Source organism: Anomaloglossus baeobatrachus, chromosome 5 (genome assembly GCF_048569485.1).
Source record: "Anomaloglossus baeobatrachus isolate aAnoBae1 chromosome 5, aAnoBae1.hap1, whole genome shotgun sequence".
Lineage (NCBI taxonomy): Eukaryota > Metazoa > Chordata > Amphibia > Anura > Aromobatidae > Anomaloglossus > Anomaloglossus baeobatrachus.
This window is the reverse complement of record NC_134357.1, coordinates 147,353,277-147,373,445: the sequence shown is the minus strand read 5'-3', so window position 1 is coordinate 147,373,445 and position 20,169 is coordinate 147,353,277. Positions and strand designations below refer to the sequence as shown.

At 43.9% G+C, this 20,169-nt stretch overlaps 2 protein-coding genes across 4 annotated transcripts in view; one reads left to right on the top strand and one right to left on the bottom strand.

Annotated features, from left to right (window-relative positions):
* Nucleotides 1–20,169, top strand: part of CDH23 (cadherin related 23) — a 1,872,161-nt gene that overhangs the window by 1,367,586 nt on the left and 484,406 nt on the right. The window lies entirely within an intron of this gene.
* C5H10orf105 (chromosome 5 C10orf105 homolog) overlaps nt 9,348–20,169 on the bottom strand; it is a 53,626-nt gene continuing 42,804 nt past the window's right edge. The window contains exon 2 of the mRNA XM_075347255.1: nt 9,348–10,312. Within this exon, the coding sequence (XP_075203370.1) occupies nt 9,876–10,307 (432 nt within the window). The 5' untranslated portion in view covers nt 10,308–10,312 and the 3' untranslated portion in view covers nt 9,348–9,875. The remainder of the gene's footprint in view (nt 10,313–20,169) is intronic.

The following is a 20,169-nucleotide window of genomic DNA, read 5'->3' as shown; positions in this document are numbered from 1 at the left end:
AAGGAAGGCTGAAAAACGACCACCTTTGAACAAGAAACATAAGATAAAACGTCAAGACTGGGCCAAAAAATATCTTAAGACTGATTTTTCAAAGGTTTTATGGACTGATGAAATGAGAGTGACTCTTGATGGGCTAGATGGATAGGCTAGAGGCTCGATCAGTAAAGGGCAGAGAGCTCCACTCCAACTCAGACGCCAGCAAGGTGGAGGTGGGGTACTGGTATGGGCTGGTATCATCAAAGATGAACTTATGGGACCTTTTCAGGTAGAGGATGGAGTGAAGCTCAACTCCCAGACCTACTTCCTGTTTCTGGAGGACAACTTCTTCAAGCAGTAGTACAGAAAGAAGTTGATATCGTTCAAGAAAAACATGATTTTCATGCAGGACAATGCTCCATCACATGCATCCAACTACTCCACTGCGTGGCTGGCCAGTAAAGGTCTAAAAGATGAAAAAATATTGACATGGCCCCCTTGTTCACCTGATCTGAATCCCATAAAGAACCTGTGGTCCCTCATAAAATGTGAGATCTACAGGGAGGGTAAACAGTACACCTCTCGGAACAGTGTCTGGGAGGCTGTGGTGGCTGCTGCACGCAATGTTGATTGTAAACAGATCAAGCAACTGACAGAATCTATGGATGGTAGGCTGTTGAGTGTCATCATAAAGAAAGGTGGTTATATTGATCACTGATTTTTTTGGGTTTTGTTTTTGCATGTCAGAAATGTTTATTTCTAAATTTTGTGCAGTTATATTGGTTTACCTGATGAAAATAAACAAGTGAGATGGGAATATATTTGGTTTTTATTAAGTTGCCTAATAATTCTGCATAGTAATAGTTACCTGCACAAACAGATATCCTCCTAAGATAGCCAAATCTAAAAAAAAAAACCACTCCAACTTCCACAAATATTAAGCTTTGATATTTATGAGTCTTTTGGGTTGATTGAGAACATAGTTGTTGATCAATAATAAAAAAAATCCTCCAAAATACAACTTGCCTAATAATTCTGCACACGGTGTAATATCGTTTCCAAGGTTAAGACTGCAGCATGAATTTTGCTGACATCATAGTCATTTGATGATGATATCAAAAAAGGTAGTATAGAGGAACTGAAGAAGAGACAGGCTGGTAAGTCCTCTGTAGTGTGTATACTTCTTTATGTACTTTATTTGTGTTTCCACATGTGCATGTGTGTATATACATGTGTTCGCTGTATGTACAGTACAGACCAAACGTTTGGACACCTCATTCAAAGAGTTTTCTTTATTTTCAGGACACTGAAAATTGTAGATTCACATTGAAGGCATCAAAACTATGAATTAACACATGTGGAATGAAATACTTAAAAAAGTGTGAAACAACTGAAAATATGTCTTATATTCTAGGTTCTTCAAAGTAGCCACCTTTTGCTTTCATTGCTACTTTGCACACTCTTGGCATTCTCTTCATGAGCTTCAAGAAGTAGTCACCGGAAATGGTTTTACAACAGTCTTGAAGGCGTTCCCAGAGATGCTTAGCACTTGTTGGCCCTTTTGCCTACATTCTGCGGTCCAGCTCACCCCAAACCATCTCGATTGGGTTCAGGTCTGGTGATTGTGGAGGCCAGGTCATCTGGCGTAGCACCCATCACTCTCCTTCTTAGTCAAATAGCCCTTACACAGCCTGGAGGTGTGTTTGGGGTCAATGTACTGTTGAAAAATAAATGATGGTCCAACTAAACGCAAACTTGATGAAATAGCACGACGCTGCAAGATGCTGTTGTAGGCATGCTGGTACTGTATGCCTTCAATTTGGAATAAATCCCCAACAGTGTCAGCATCAAAGCACCCCAACACCATCACACCTCCTCCTCCATGCTTCACGGTGGGAACCAGCCATGTAGAGTCCATCCGTTCACCTTTTCTACAAGGACACGGTGGTTGGATCCAAAGATCTCAAATATGGACTCATCAGACCAAAGCACAGATTTCCACTGGTCTAATGTCCATTCCTTTTGTTCTTTAGCCCAAACAAGTCTCTTCTGCTTGTTGCCTGTCCTTAGCAGTGGTTTCCTAGCAGCTATTTTACCATGAAGGCCTGCTGCAGAAAGTCTCCTCTTAACAGTTGTTCTAGAGATGAGAAGGTGTGAACAGCGCTCTATGCAAGCCACTAGTGTGCAGTTTTATCATCTAGCATTCGCCTCCCCTCCATTCCATGGAGGTGTGTGTGTGATCTGCTTTTCCTGCACCTGTGATGCTTCCACATTAGTGGGGGTTTAGCTGTATCCTGGTAGAGCATTAGCTTTTGGCCTGGGCGATGTACACACTGCAGCCCAACTTGCTGTGTGTAATACTTAATTTTTGGAGGACATTGTCCTCTTTTTGTTGCTATTTTATATTTAGTGTAGGGACCTACAGATATGAGGTCCCATGACGAGGGTGTAGGCTTACGTTTTATGGCCATAAATACCAACAAAAACCTCATATTTGTTTGTTTGTACAGGATACAGCCAGGCCCCTTTCTGTTGGGCCTTGCATTGTAGAGTGTCTGTCCGTGCATGATACACAGTGGGGTACGGCTTGGCAGCCCGCCTGATCTAATAGAAGGGCGTCACCTTATAGGCTGCGGGTTTGTAACTATGCCATCTGCATGTGAACAGCGCTCTATGCAAGCCACTAGTGTGTAGTGTTATCATCTAGCATTCGCCTCCCCTCCATTCCATGGAGGTGTGTGTGTGATGTGCTTCTCCTGCACCTGTGATGCTTCCACATTAGTGGGGGTTTAGCTGTATTCTGGTAGAGCATTAGCTTTTGGCCTGGGCGATGTACACACTGCAGCCCAACTTGCTGTGAGTAATAGAGATGAGAAGGTGTGTCCAAACTTTTGGTCTGTACTGTATATACATATGTATGTTCTGTGTGTATTCATATGTTTATGTATGTGCTGTATGTATATATACCTGTATCTGCTATGTGTATACATATGTGTATGTATGTTCTATATCTACATACATGTTTATGTGCATATACATGCATATGTGTGTATATACATGTGTATAAATGTGCTGTGTGTATAAATGTGTATGTGTGGCACCCCTGAGGCTTCAGTCGCCACAGGGTGTCGCATCTCACTTAGGGTGCAGTACTCATCCCACTGGAACTGGGCTAGAGGTGGTCACCATAGCAACAAGACTTCTCCAGCCACTAGTGAGTCATCAGGAAGATAGGGACAGCACGAGGGAAGTGAGGAACACACAGACTTTTACCTCAGAAGAGTCTGAGATGCAGGAGAAGCAGGGTCGCTGAGGGACGTGCTTCAGAGTTCCCTCAGAGAGACCGACTGAGGGGAGTGTTTTAGATTGCCCTCAGGGGGAAAGAGGAAGAGAGTTCCAGAACATCAGGGACTCCCAGAATCACGGTGACTGAGGGGAGTGCTTCAGAGCTCCCTTAGTTAGGACCGGGCAGACTGGAAGAAGCAGGAGATAACCGGTGGAGCTGGTGAGACAAAGGAGCAACATGGTAGCCGAGTGTCAGAGTTCCGGGATTTCCAGTTTTCCTCTGAAGGATCTTGCCCTTTGTTAACATGGAGTTTTCTGTTCTGTTGCCCTACTTCCTGTTCATCTGTTTAAAAGCCCTCCCCTAAGCTTTGTCTAGTTGTCTGAGTATACTGCTTCCTGTGTACTCCTGCCCTGCTGCTCTCATCTCCTGATTGCTGTTTGGATCCTGCTGAAACACCCGACACCGGCTCTGGACTCCACCTGGTCTCATCAAGCTGTGCTCAGACTCTGTTTGCCGTCTCTGGTCGGCACTTCTGCCCGATCCCTTCCGTTTCATATCCACCCTAGGACTCACATCACGTACGGACATTTTTTGGACTATACCTGTTGCCCTTTCGTGTCCCGGCTGCTGCGCATTTACGCCTTCTGGGGTGATCACCAGACAGCCCCTGTATAGGGGTTCGCTCCTGGTGGTCTCCCTGGGGGAGTCCGGTGCGCGGTCCCGGGAATTCCCCTTTGCTCTAAACCCGGCAGGTATTTACTGTGTTTATGTTCTACTGTGTATATTCTGTCCTGTGTACATATTGTGGTTACATATTATAAAATGTCTTTGAACCGAGAACCCGTCTCTGGTTGTCATTGCCCTAATGCAATCGAAATCCTCAGTACATACAATAGTATTACACCGAGGGGTGTGCCTAACAGCTCCTTCGGGATCGGCACAGTCAGGGTGCAGAGCTCTATGGTGGCATACACTCCACATTGCGCCACCAGAATCTGCAGGGAAGGGTGATTTCATGTCCCATTGCCCACCACAAAGGTCCCAGGGCACAGCAGCATATACAGTAAGGAGTCAAGACCACAGTCGGGCCCACATTTGATTTGCGCTGCCTGGGGATGGGACGGGAACTAAACCCATGGACACAAGGGTCCCCAAGCAGCTTCACGCCACAGAGATCCACACTACAGAGCGCAAGGAAGGAAGGTCTCACACTCCACAACACCGGTGGTGGCCTCTGAATCATCCAGGATCGGCTGGGGCCCATCACGGTGGAAAACGGCACTCCAAGGGTGACGACCTGACAGTGAGTAAAAGAACTTTGTCCGCAGTCCTGGTGTCGTCCCATTACCAGCGCCATCGCTCCGCGCTCCAGCGCCATTGGCCGCTAACCCCCACCATCGTCCTCCATGGGGCTTAGCTCTGTCTATGGGGAGCTGGACCATCTGAGCTGTTACCATCCTCCCCAGAAGAGAGCAACATCTTGCAGCGATGGCTAATCATTGGCACTGGAAAGCAAACCCCCCTTCATTCCCTATACCAGTCACCTTGCACCTTTTATTGATACCGATGGGGTCACGGAGCCAGGTCAGGCCATTCACAGCAATTTAAAATACTACTGGCCCGGTGAGGAGTAGCCCTGAGGCCCCGTGGACGCGTCATATTTATGTGCTGTATGTATATACATGTGTATGTGCATATACATATGTATGTGTGTATATATATGTGCTCTGTGTATATACATGTGTGTATGTGCTGTGTGTATGTATATACTTATGCCTGTATGTGAACACTATTAATATATTCAATTGTATGAGCTGTGGGTATATATGTGTGTATCTGCTGAATATATACATGTTTTTTCTATCTGCTGTGTGTATATACATTTGTGACGCCCTGGCCTATCAGGTCATCACAGGGTATTGTGCAATCTGCCCTTCTGCACAGTGTCCACCCTCCTTGGTTACGGATCCTGGTCCTTTGGTGTTGCTAACAGCTTAGCCAATCAAAATCCTGGGAACACTTCCCACTTGAACCTACCAGACACACCATTGGGGGGACTAAAGGGAATAGAGCTGCCCACATGGGGGGGTTGGGGAGGAGAAAGTGAAGAAAGTGACAGTTGAGAGTTGACAGTGGAGGAGAAAGGAGGTGAAGTGGCTCTCGTGATGAGAGGCCACGGAGGAGAGCTCCTGTGTCCTAGGTGGCAGACGTTGGTCTGGGCCTGGTAGGAGCTGGAACCCGGTTGCAGGGGACAGTGTCAAGGGGCACGGACTGCCGAGGAGGGCAGCCGGCGGCCTTGAGCTATCACCGGGCAGGGGCCAGGGCACGACGGGTACGTGGACCCCAGGCTGGAAAGTAGCTTCACGCGCTTCGGAATGGTGGTGAAGACTTCAAGTGTCATTCCCAACCCGCTCCAAAATCGTGGTACTAGCGCACCAATGAGATAGGACTTTCTCACTACAGTCCAAAGAAATCCTACGTGAGAACCCTGAGAGCAAGCTCACTCCATTAGCCATACGGGTGAGCGGGACCCGGAGAGTTTCATACCAAGGGTTCCAACAGAGACTAAGGTGCCAGGGACAGGGCCATGGACCAACAGCAACACCAAGGGCACGGATCCAGTTGTGCTCCCCGCAGGCTGCAGTGGTGCTCAGAATTCTGGTTTACAAGCTGTCGGTGTGGTTATTCTGAGACTTAGTGAGTACATTGGAAACCCCTGTTCCTAATCTCCCACGGCACCCAAACACCAGCCATCATCAACGGGCCCCGGGACACGAACCCCCTACCCACGGAGGGGTTAAACATCAGGCTGCCGCACCATCGTCACCAGGCTCCCCAACGGCAGCAGTGGTCCCTCACATTACCACGCACCCTGGGTGGCGTCACGAACTTTCCAAAAAACCCCATTACATATCCCCCCCCTTCTTTTAATCGAGTGGCCGCGCGACCCCCGAGACCCCTCGAGCCACCGCGGATCCAGATCCGAGCAGCAGCCACAGCCCGGCTGCTCGCACGGGGGCAGGACACATATGTATGTGCTGTTTGTATATCTATGTATGTTTATGTAAATTTCTGTAAGAGGCGCACAGATTCCAAATTCATTAAGTGGTATGCGCCTTTTTAAACAATTAGGTGCATCTTATTCCAGCAGCCCCATTCATTCAAGCCTTGCATGCACAACACCAGTCTTAATGAATCAGGACCACTTTTTTTGGCAGAGCATCCCTCACTGTAGATGAGAGATGTGCTACCGATAACATATCATGTATGGGAACAAAATGTTATATTATTGATTGTTCCAACCTCATCATTCTTTGTATACTGTATTATCACAGTATATCATCAATGTGATCAAAGGATTGCATGTTGAAGTCACCTTTTGAGACTAATGAATAATAAAAAAAATTCAAACTGTAAATAAAAAAAATAAAACAAATCCAAATCCCAACTGAAGGAATAAAAAAATAAACATTCTAAAACAATAAGATAAAACTTGGCCGCATTGAGTCCTTAATGACCTGTAATTGTAAAACTGCTTTATTCTTTTTTGCAGATGATGAACATCACAAAAAAAAAATGTCAGAATTGGTTTTTATGTTTATCGCGTCTCACAAAAGAAAAAAATGTAAAAGGTTACACCCCAAAATTGTACCATGTAATGGTAAATTACAGTTTATTATACTATATACAAGCACTCATACATTCCTATAAACAAAAAGAAAAGTTCTAGGTCTCAAAATATAATGACGCTCTCCCCCTAAAAAAGATTTGTAAAAAAGAAATTTTCTGTTGCAAAGGCATTAACCCCTTCCCGCCTAGGCAATTTTCAGTTTTTGCACATTCATTTTTTCTTCCCCTTTTTCCAATAGCCTTTTTAATTTTTGGTCGCTATAGCCATGTGAGGGCTTATATTTTGTGGGATGAATTGTACTTTTGAATGACACCATGTATTTTAACATGTGATGCATTGCAAAGCAGGAAAGAAATCAGAGTATGACAAAATTGTGGGAAAAAAACGTAATTCCACAATGTTTTTTGTTTTATTTCATTTACATTGTTCACTTTATGGTAAAATGACCTGGATATATGATTTTCCAGGTCTGTATAATATCAAACAAACAGAGATTTTTCTTTTTTACTTAACCCCTTCACGACCAATGACATACTGGTACATCATAAGTCATGTCGCGATAATCACAGCCGGAAAATGCACCGAGTTGGCGATGATCCCCGCACATGTCTGCTGATTTGAACAGCAGACATGTGGCGCTAACAGGCGTGGGTGAATCTGTGGGACGGGATTGTGCCATTTCCCACCACCATCGGTATCCCCGTGAGGTGATCATGGGGAGCCAATGGTTGCTATGATGACATACTTTCTGTAAGAGCCATCAGACCGGTAGCTTTTAAAAGAACAGTGAATGTTTGCTGATCAGAGCTGTGCAGCCCTGATCAACAGAAATACACAAGCAGTCAAACTGCTGAGCCATAAAGTGCCCCGGGGGGACTAGTAAAATAAACAAAAAATGTAAAAAAAAAAGTTTTTAAAAATATGACAAAATAAAAAAACCTAAAAGTTCAAATCACCCCCCCCATTCGCCCCCTTGGAAATAAAACAATTAAAAAATTAAATATGTATACATATTTGGTATCGCCATGTTCAGAAAAATCTAAATCTGATCGGTACATAGCGTGGCGAGAAAATAATTCCAAACACCAAAGTTACAATTTTTGGTCTCCGCAAAAATTTTTTAATATGCAACAACAGGGAATCAAAAAGTAGCATCTACACAAAAATGGAATAATTAAAAATACCAGCTTAAGACGCAAACAATAAGCCATCACTGAACCCCAGATCGCGAAAAATGAGAACATTGAGTATCTGAGAAAATGGTGCCAAAAACGAAATTCTTTTTTTGGACGAATTTCTGAATTTTTTTAACCCCTTAGATAAGAGTAAAAGTATACATGTTTGGTTTGTACGAACTTGTATTGACCTGAGGCATCACATCGACACATCAGTTTTAGGCCTTCCTCGCATGTAAATGCTGAATTTTCTACAGCAATTTGACAGCACATGTGCGCTTCAAATTGCTGCAGAAACACTGCGTAACGGATGCAGTGTTTCTGCAGAATAAATCCCGATTTCTTGCGTTATGGATGCTGTCTCTCCCATGGACAGAGTGGAAGCAGCATCCAAAGCGCACAAATTAATTGACATGCTGCTTTTTTGAACGCACGGATTTGGGTTAAAATTTTAGCACCCAAATTGCTGCGTTCATAGAAGCAACGTGCGCACGTATCATGCACAATCTACATAGATTGTGCTGGGGACGCAGGACGCATGCCTTTACGCTGCAGTTCTAAACGCAGCGCAAAAGCATGCAACACACAGACATGCGCGCACAACCTTACTATGTAGTGAACACCATGAGCAAAATACCTCAAAAACAATCATGCAATTGTACTTTTTTTGTAATTTCACCACACTTGGAATTTTTGTTCCAATTTTCCAGTACACTATATGGTAAAACTTGTTGTGTCATTCAAAAGTACAACTCATCCCACAGAAAATAAGCCCTTACATGCAAGATTGACAGGAAAAGTACCGAAAATCACCAGGGATGAAGGGTTTAAGTGGTAAAAAAATTTAAAACTTTGTAAAAAAAAAAATATATATATAACTAATTTTTTTGTGTTGCCAAGAGCCAAAACATTTAAACTTTTTGGGATATGGAGCTGTGTGAGGGCTTGTTTTTTTTGCACCAAGACAATATTTTTATTGATTCCATTCTGGTGCATATAAGGTGTTTGATCGCCTCTTATTACCTTTTTTTTCACTGTAGGAGTGGCCAAAAATCCACAATTGGGGTGTTTTGATTTTTTTCTTATTGCATCATTTGCTGATCAAATTGATTTCTTTTAGATTTTGATAGATTGGATTTTTATGAACGTAACAATGCGAAATAAGTGTTTTTCTCATTCCTTAATGCTTAAAGGGGGAAATTGCTAAATTTACACCAGGACTGGTGTGTGCATAAGTTGTGTGTGGTTAGAGACTTGTAACTCTTTCAGTTTTCCAATAAACCAAACATTATGCTGTCACCTACACAAGCTAAGAAAATGCACTTTTGTGCTCTTTTATTTGTTTCTGAATATTCATTGCCTCCAATTAGAGAGAAGCCACTTGTGCATTTTCACACTACATAAATTCCCTGGTTTCTATTTACTTCCTTTTACATTGCCATGTGTCACTTTAATAAAATGCAGTATAAATGTTTACATTTGTAAAAAGGCAACTTTTATTCGTGCTGCATGATAAGTTTATAATGATTGCAAATTTGTGAAGATGAGCAGCCAGCCGTAACAACAATTAATTAAAAAAAATCCAGCTAACAATACAACTAAATTCATCTACATCAATTACACTCCAGTATCCAGAGGCATAAATTGCGGTTTACATGTCCAAAGGCCTTTGAATATTTTCCTAAACCGCCACTATTGATATCGATTTGTGGTCTTTCCGGCATCTCTTTAGAACTGTGCATTTACATCATTGTTCATTCTGACGTTAGAGCAAAAGAGAATTCAGAAGGATATCGCCAATGCATCATTACATTTTAGTAGACTCAAAAAAAGACCAGTCTTGGGTGCTTGGTGTCTGCCGTGGACATGTCCTTTGGCACTGAGAGATTGGCCGACTACGTCTGAAGCTGTTGATGGACTGCCTGAGTGAGCCTAACCTCTTCCAGAGTCGGAGCTGTGGTTCACTGGCATCTTCCACATGATAGGGCATAAATTCCCGTGGTCCATATAGAGATTGGTCTAGGGCAGCAGGCTTGCACAGTGTCATAAATATGAGGCAGGTGGCAAGAAGGAGGAAAATGCACACAAGAGAGATGATGATGGGCAGTGGGTCGGTGAATTCCAATGGAATATTGGTGGTATTTACTGACATATTGTCTATGGTGCTGTTATATAAGTCAGTATTAGCCGTGCTCTCTAGCGTTTCATTATGGAAGTTGACTGTAGCTTCAGTGGTCATCTTTTCTGGAAAATAAAAAGTCATATTATTATACTGTCTGCAAGAGTGTACTTAAAAATCACAAGTGTAAAAGCCCCAATTGTACCACTTTCCCCCCCACACCAGACAAAATAAATGTTTATGTCTATGTATTGAAGGTAGGTTCATACTAGCGTATATTGGATCCGAGGTCTGTTCAATGATTGAATCTGAGCGTGAAACAAAATTAGAGGATGCGCTAGTTTATTCCTTGTGTCAGATAAGACTTGCCTAATCAAGTCTATGGGGGTGCAAAAAAAAAATCAGATTCCATATGGAGCCACCGTGTAGGATCCAGTTATTACGGATACATCACAATTTTTTAACATAAAAAAATTGCATTTAGATTTGTATATTTTAATATACTGCTGCTGTATAAAAATAGATGGCACATGGATGGCGTATAAATGACAAATGAGGAAAGAATTGTACAAGTTTTCTGGACAATTTTCCTATACGCTCATGTGAAGCTAGTGTAACTAAGCTGAACTCTGAGAAATAAAGTGCATACATGCCAGATCAGAACCCCAATATGCAGACATGGTGTTTCGGGGTGATTGCCCCTCGTCAGTGCAAAGTATGGGATCGGATCTGGCTTATGAAAAGCTATAGTTCTGATCATGCATAAATCCTAGTTCAAATGAAAAGGCTCACTGGAGAGTCACTTTTGACTTTTAGGATTGCTACTTCCAATAGGTGACGCTAGAGTTTGTCTCCTTCCTGGAGAGACAGTTTGAATATTTCCCAGAGTGGTTTTGCAGCTATAAGACCCCTCACTGGCAGCCAGACTAGTTTGTCAGGTCTCCGCAAAGAGAATGGTCCCCACTATAGCTTTCATAAGCCAGATCAGATCCCATACTTTGCACTGATGAGGGCCAATAACCCCAAAACACCATGTCTGCAAATTGGGTTCTGATCTGGCATAAATACTAGGTCATATGAAAAGGCTCGTTGGAGAGTCACTTTTGACTTTTAGGATTGCTTCTTCCAATAGGTGGCGCTAGAGTTTGTCTCCTTCCTGGACAGACAATTTTAACAATTCTGAGGTAAAATCTGTATTTAGTGAAAACTTTCCTATTACTCAGATAGGAGATGGCAGTTGTTATGTATACAATTCTATGTAGACCGGAGGAGGTAGGAGCCAGAGTCAGAGCTTCTCCCTCCTCCTCTCCCTTCTATTTAGATAGGATCTTATCAGTAGCAAATCTCATCTCCTATTGCAGTAATTGGAACATCTGTCTTCCCTAAATACAGATTTTAGCTCAGAATTGAGAAATTTGATAATGACTGATCAATTTTGCCAGAGAAAGAGGCAAATTTGTCTGATAAGATAAATTACAAAGTTGCTTATTTTCATGTGTAGAATTGATTTAAGAAATACAATTTTAAACGACAGTTACGCTTTAAGTAAATATAACAGCTGATACATGCTGTCTGATTCACAGGCAGCATGTATCAGGCACTGGCTGTATGATTTCAGCTAGTTATGTTTGACTCTGAAATACTGCAGTGTTTCAGAGAAAGATCTACTTTAAAAGCCTGTGGGATTGGGGGCAGAGCTGCACTGGAGACCAGTCAGACAGGTGGGTCTCTAGCGGCTTCTTCCCACCTACTGCCCAGGAGTTGCAGGTCTCTCCCTATTTGAGCATATCGAGAAAGACTTGTTACTCCAGGTCAGCGGGTGGGGAGACTAGTTGGACATGTCCCTGGTGTCTTTCAATGGTATGTTTTCTCTGAAATGCCACAGGGTATCAGAGTCAAACATACCTGGTTGAGATGCTACAATATCTGGATTGGGCAGCATGTATCATCCATCAAGTTCACTTTAAGAAACATTACCACTTTCCATGTATTTAACAGGTAGGTGTAGCCATGTCCTGTTCCCCTATGGTTACTCCCTAGCTCCACCTATTTTGGTAGAGCTGCTAGGGACTGGTGATAAAACACCAAAAGTCATAGCAAGTTTGAGTCACTCCTCGCTGCTCAAAAGTTTTGTGACTATTCACAATGTTTTACGCCACTTTGTTGCATAAACATTTTGATGTATCGAGCACTATATTTCCATATTTTTGGAGGACAGAGGCAAGTGAACATATATTTGTATATAATGTTTAGAACATAAAATTGTTTACAATGTAACAGGAGGAATGACGATCTTCAATTTATACTTGGTATCTACCATACTAGAAGCTCCATTTTACAGTACATCACAAAAGTGAATACACAACTCAAAATTTTGTAAATATTTTTTGAGAGTAATAACTTAAACAGGTTGGTCACTACCTTAATATTGATAGTCTGTCCTAAGGATAGCTCATCAATGTCTGATCGGCAAGGGTCCGACACTCAGCACCCCCACTGATCAGTTGACCTCGGTCCAAATGGTGGCAGCAGACACCCAGAAATGCCCCGCTTTCTGATTGCGACCACGGCCGGGGACTGGAGGCACATCTGCCTCCTATTGATTTAAATGGGAGGTGGATGTGCATTACCCAGCTGTGGCCACTATCAGATGATGGAGCAGCTCTGGAACTGAGAATTTCCAGCTACCTGCTGCCGCTGCCAGGACCGAGGACAGCTGATTGGAGGAGGTGCAGGATGTCAGACTCCAGCCGACCAGACATTGATGACCTATCCTAAGGCGGGCTTTGCACACTACGACATCGCAGGTGCGATGTCGGTGGGGTCAAATTGAAAATGACGCACTTCCGGCATCGCATGCGACATCGTAGTATGTAAAGGCTCGATGATACGATTAACGAGTGCAAAAGCGTCGTAATCGTATCATCGGTGCAGCGTCGGCGTAATCCATGATTACGCTGACGCGATGGTCCGATGTTGTTCCTCGTTCCTGTGGCAGCACACATTGCTGTGTGTGAAGCCGCAGGAGCGAGGATCATCTCCTACCGGCGTCACTGTGGCTTCCGTAGGATATGCGGAAGGAAGGAGGTGGGTGGGATGTTTACATCCCGCTCATCTCTGCCCCTCCGCTCCTATTGGACGCCTGCCGTGTGACGTCGCAGTGACGCCATACGACCCGCCCCCTTAATAAGGAGGCGGGTCGCCAGCCAAAGCGATGTCACAGGACAGGTGAGTGCATGTGAAGCTGCCGTAGCGATAATGTTCGCTACGACAGCTATCACAAGGATATCGCAGTTGCGACGGGGGCGGGCACTATCGCGCTCGGCATCGCAGCATCGGCTTGCGATGTCGTAGTGTGCAAAGTGCCCCTAAGGATAGGACATCAATGTTAAAGTAATGGACAAACTGGTTATGTTATTACTCAGCAGTATTATATTGTAATCAAACATTAATATTTTAATGTTATTACTAGGTAGCATTAGATTACAGAGTAGTGTTATATTGCCATTACACCATAGTATTGCAAAATCATTCCTCAGAAGTATCATATAGCATTACACAGTAGTAATATGATGTCATTACACAATAGTAGTATGATGTTACACAGTAGTAGTATGATGTCATTACAGAGAAGTAGTATGATGTCATTACAGAGTAGTAGTATGATGTCATTACAGAGAAGTATGATGTCATTACAGAGTACTGGTATGATGTAATTACAGAGTAGCAGTAGGATGTAATTATAGAGAAGTAGTATGATGTCATTACACAGTAGTATTATGATGTCATTACAAAGAAGTAGTATGATGTCATTACACAGTAGTAGTATGATGTCATTGCACAGTAGTAGTATGATGTCATTACAGACAAGTATTATGATATCATTACACAGTATTAGTATGATGTCATTACAAAGTAGTATGATGTCATTACACAGTATTAGTATGATGTCATTATACAGTAGTATGATGTCATTACAGAGCAGTAGTAGTAGGATGTCATTAAAAAGAAGTAGTATGATGTCATTACACAGTATTAGTATGATGTCATTACACAGTATTAGTATGATGTCATTACACAGTATTAGTATGATGTCATTACACAATATTAGTATGATGTCATTATTAGAGATGAGCGAACCGGTCCCGGTTCGGCTCGAGGTCGGTTCGCCGAACGGAGGTCGCGTTCGAGTTCGGCTCATCTAACGTTCGACGAACCGAACTCGAGCCAATAGGCTATAATGGGAGGCAATCACAAACACATAAAAATGCATTATAAATGTACACAAACAGTTAATAAACATTGCCATAACACTTACCGGTCCTCGCGATCCCTTCTGCACTCTGTCTCCTGCCGCTATTCCATCCGATGATCGCTGAATCCTCCCGGTGATGGCACTGCCAGCAGAGATGCAGGACCTATCGTGATGTCAAAATAGCCATGTGACCAGTCACGTGGCTATTATCTCATTGGCTACAGACTGGTCACATGACTATGACGCGTCATGTAGGACCTGCGAGTGCATCTCTCCGGTACACGGTGCACATATGTGTATCGCCGTGTACCGGCGACATGCTCTAGCACACGGTCGACTCCCCGTTCCGTTAGGGACCGGCTGACACAGCCGGTCATTAACGGAGATCACCGTTGCCATAGCAACGCAGTTAGCGGTGACGTCACCGCTAACCGCGGCTCCGAGAACACCGTTGCTATGGTAACGCGTCTGTCAGCGTTACCGCTGTTACCGCTGACAGCCAGCACTGATCACTCACGGAGTGAAGGCTGCACGCTGCTTCCCGATTGTAGTGAGGATTGTACTGAGGATGAGGTTCCCCAGCCCCAAGTGATGAGCTGGTGCACATCACCCTCACTATAATCGTCACTACTACTACACTAGTGAGGATTGTAGTGAGGATTGTACTGAGCATGAGGTTCCCCAGCCCCAAGTGATGAGCTGGTGCACATCATCCTCACTATAATCGTCACTACTACTACACTAGTGAGGATTGTAGTGAGGATTGTACTGAGGATGAGGTTCACCAGCCCCAAGTGATGAGCTGGTGCACATCATCCTCACTATAATCGTCACTACTACTACACTAGTGAGGATTGTAGTGAGGATTGTACTGAGGATGAGGTTCCCCTGCCCCAAGTGATGAGCTGGTGCACATCATCCTCACTACAATCGTCACTACTACTACACTAGAAAGAAAGAAGACAGAAGAGCAGGATCGTGGAGGGCTGACAGGGGGTAATAAAGATGGAGTCTCTAATGTGTCTGTGTATTTATTTCTATTAAAGTATTTTTTCTCTGTGTGGTGTTTTTTTTTAACCCTTTATTGGAGATTCTTAATGGCCGGGTCAAACGTGCCTGACATTAAGAATCTCTGGCTTAATACTGGCTAGTAAAACAAAGCCAGTATTAACTCATGATTACCCAACAAGCCACCCGGCTCCAGGGCTGTTGGAAGAGTTGGATACAGCGCCAGATGATGGCGCTTCTATGAGAGCGCCATTTTCTGGGACGGCTGCGGACTGAAATCCGCAGCAGAGGCGCCCAGAAACCTCGGGCTAACCTGTGCTGCGGATTCCAATCCCCAGCTGCCTAGTTGTACCCGGCTGGACACAAAAATGGGGCGAAGCCCACGTCATTTGTTTTTTAATTATTTCATGAAATAAGTGAAATAATTAAAAAAAAACGGGCTTCCCTATATTTTTGGTTCCCAGCCGGGTACAAATAGGCAACTGGGGGTTGGAGGCAGCCCGTGGCTGCCTGCTGTACCTGGCTAGCATACAAAAATATGGCGAAGCCCACGTCATTTTTTTGGTGGGCAAAAAAATTCTGCATACAGTCCTGGATGGAGTATGCTGAGCCTTGTAGTTCTGCAGCTGCTGTCTGCTCTTCTCCATACAGACAGACAGCAGCTGCAGAACTACAAGGCTCAGCATACTCCATCCAGGACTGTATGCAGAAGTTTTTTGCCCCCTGAAAAAATTATGTGGGCTTCGCCATATTTTTGTATGCTAGCCAGGTACAGCAGGCAGGTACGGCTGCCCCCAACCCCCAGTTGCCTATTTGTACCCGGCTGGGAACCAAAAATAAAGGGAAGCCCTTTTTTTATTATTTCATGAATTTCATGAAATAATTAGAAAACAAATGACGTAGGCTTCGCCCCATTTTTGTGTCCAGCCAGGTACAACTAGGCAGCTGGGGATTGGAATCCGCAGCACAGGTTGGCCTGAGGTTTCTGGGCCCCACTGCTGCGAATTGCAGTCTGCAGCCGCCTCAGAAAATGGCATTTTCATAGAAGCGCCATCTTCTGGCGCTGTATCCAACTCTTCCAGCACCTGCCTGCTATACCTGGCTAGCATACAAAAATATGGCGAAGCTCACGTCCTTTTTTTGTAGTTTTTTGGCAAAAAAAATAAAAAATGCTTCCCTGGATTTTCCATTGCCAGTGAAGGTAACACCAAGCAGTGAGGGTTAGCAGCCAGTAGCTGCTTGGATTACCCTTAGCTAGCAATACAAAAAATGCAGCGGGAGCCCATATATATTTTTTTTAATTATTTATTTAAATAACTAAAAATAAAATGGGCTTCCCTGTATTTTGATTGCTGGACATCACAGTGCTGTAAAAATAAATCTTTAAAAAAATGACGTAGCGCTCCGCGGTATTTTTGATTCTCAGCGCAGATAAAGCAGACAGCTATGGGTTGCCACCCCCATCTGCCTGCCGTTACCTTGGTTGGCAATCAAAATACAGGGAAGCCCATTAATTTTTTCTATTTAAAAAATAGTTAAAAAAAAAAATGACGTTGGGTCCCCCCATTTTTGATAGCCAGCTAGGGTAAAGCAGACGGCTGTAGCCTGAAAACCACAGCTGGCAGCTTTACCGTGGTTGGGGATCCAATGTGGAGGTCTCCTCAGGCTCTTTTTTATAATGATTTTATAAATATTAATAATTACACAATAAAAGTAGGGTCCCCCCCAAATTGGATCACCAGCCAAGGTAAAGCGGACAGCTGTGGTCTGGTATTCTCAGGGTGGGAAGCTCCATAGTTATTGGGCCTTCACAGCCTAAAAATAGCAGGCCACAGGCACCCCAGACATGGCGCATCCACTAGATGCGCCAATCCTGGCGCTTCACCCCAGCTCATCCCGTGCCCTGGTGCAGTGGCAAACAGGGTAATACTAGCTGTAAAGTAACCTGAGATCAAGCCCAGCAGTTTGTGATGTCATGGCGTCTATTAGATACCCAACATCATAAACTGTCAGTACTAACAAAAAAAAAAAATCGACAAAAGAAATTTATTTGAAAAAACAGTCCCCAAAACATTTCCTCTTTCACCAATTTATTGTAAGAAAAAAAATAAAGGGGTCCCACGACGACTCTGGACCGTCTAGAATATGGGGGGGAGACACTCAGGGAACGTATCCCCCATTTTCTAGGAGTTCGGACCCTTCATGTGAGGAGTGTGGGTGCAATGAATCTGCACTCACTCTTCTCGGGTCCACAGCAGCAGAGTCCATGTCGTAATGGTTGCTACCAAAGCTGCAATGCCCTGCTCATGAGGTAAGGGCATGCCTAATCAGGAGACCTACTGTAGAGGAAGCTCTGCTCACTGGTATATAGGTGCTCAGAGGTAATAATAGATAAAATTAGTGAGTAACCTCGGCACTCTAAATCTCCCAGACTAAGTCAGTAAGTCACAACGGATAGTAATGCAAAATCACTCTTTATTGGTCCGTATTAAGAAAAAAAATTTTTTCATAAGCATATATGTTTTTGTCCAAAACAAGTTACAAATGACGTTTCGGCCTGAGCCTTCGTCAGATTGGACTTATCTGCATGTAATCATGAAAAATGACAATAATCAGTATCACATAAGAGTGAGAGAACAATAACATAAACTCGAACAATGTAGAGGTAGAGGTACAATTGGGATGCAGCAAAAAAATTGCAACACAGCAAGAAATGAAACACATGATACAAATGTCATAATACAGTACAAGGACAATATAGTAATGACAAATATGGGGTCAAAGTAGGCTTAGACAGCTCTGGTACGAAAGAGATGTCAATCATAAAGTAACATGTGCAGTAGGTGTAGAGCTACACTATGCATGGCAGAGCTGATGGGTAGACCGACCATAGAAAAAGAACGAAGAAAAAGTGGAGAAAAAGTGGAGAAAAAGTGGAGAAAAAGTGTAGAAAAAAATGGAGAAAAAGTGTAGAAAAAGTGGAGAATAAGTGGAGAAAAAGTGGAGAAAAAGTGGAGAAAAAGTGGAGAAAAAAATGGAGAAAAAGTGGAGAAAAAGTGGAGAAAAAAATGGAGAAAAAGTGGAGAAAAAAATGGAGAAAAAGTGGAGAAAAAGTGGAGAAAAAAATCGATAATAAGTGGAGAAAAAGTGGAGAATAAGTGGAGAAAAATGGAGAAAAAGTGGAGAAAAAGTGGAGAAAAATTGGAGAAAAAGTGGAGAAAAAGTGGAGAAAAAGTGGAGAAAAAATGGAGAAAAAGTGGAGAAAAAGTGGAGAAAAAGTGCAGAAAAAGTGCAGAAAAAGTGGAGAATAAGTGGAGAAAAAGTGGAGAAAAAGTGGAGAAAAAGTGGAGAAAAAATGGAGAAAAAGTAGAGAAAAAGTGGAGCACCCTTTGGTGCCTTTCATGTGGCACTAAGGGGTGCTTAGCTTTGTATTTAGCCAAAAAATGAAAAAAAAAATGACGTAGGGTTCCCCCTAGTTTTGTAGCCAGCTAGGGTAAAGCAGACGGCTGCAGCCTGCAGACCACAGCTGGCAACCTCACCTTGGCTGGTAATCCAAAACTGAGGGCACCCCACGCTGTTATTTTAAATTAAATAAATAATTAAAAAAAAAAACACGTAGGGGTCCCCCAAAATTGGATCACCAGCCAAGGTAAAGCAGACAGCTGGGGCCTGATATTCTCAGACTAGGGAGGTCCATGGTTATTGGACTCTCCCCAGCCTAAAAATAGCAGGCCGCAGCCGCCCCAGAAGTGGCGCATCCATTAGATGCGCCAATCCTGGTGCTTCGCCCCAGCTCATCCCGCGCCCTGGTGCGGTGGCAAACGGGGTAATATATGGGGTTAATACCAGATGTGTAATGTCACCTGGCATCAAGCCCTGGGGTTGGTGAGGTCAGGCGTCTATCAGAGACCCGACATCACCAACCCAGTCAGTAATAAAAGAAAATAGACGACAAACACATTTTTATTTGAAAAAACACTCCCCAAAACATTCCCTCTTTAACCAATTTATTAGAAAGAAAAACAAATCCAGGTCTGCTGTAATCCAAGGGGTTGCCATGACGATCCACACTGTCCCAGTCAATGAAGAGCAGGATGTTCCCCATTGGCTGGGAGAGCAGTGCAGTGACCTGAGCTAACATCAATGGGTCAGCCCAGGTCACTGCAGGGCATGACAAGTGCTGCTGTCAGCGAGGTACATTACCTGCGCTGATCTCCAGCACACTGACAGCCCCTGTCACTGAGTTCAATGACCGCCGCCTTCACACCAAGTATCGCGAGAGGCCCGTGACGTCACCGCTAGTCAGTCTCGGGTCGGAAGCGAGACAAGGTGATGTGACAAGCGGCGGCCATGGAGGACAGTGACAGCGCTGAGGTCGGGATGGCGGGACTTCATCACCGCAGGTAAGCCGAGCGGGACCATGTGTGTGTGTGTGTGTGTGTGTGTGTGTGTGTATATGTATGTATGTATGTGTACATGCCGCGGGCAGGAGGGGGCGGAGCGAGCTGAGCGGGGAAGTGTGGGCTTCCTGCACGTAACTAGGATAAACATCGGGTTACTAACCAAAGCGTTTTGCTTGGATACCCGATGTTTATCTTGGTTACCAGCTTCTGGCAGGCTGCCAGCGATGGCTCCTGCACACTGTAGCTGTAAAAAGCCCTGCTTTTTGCTGCTAGAACCGTTCTCGAACGTATCTAGAACTATCGAGCTTTTGCAAAA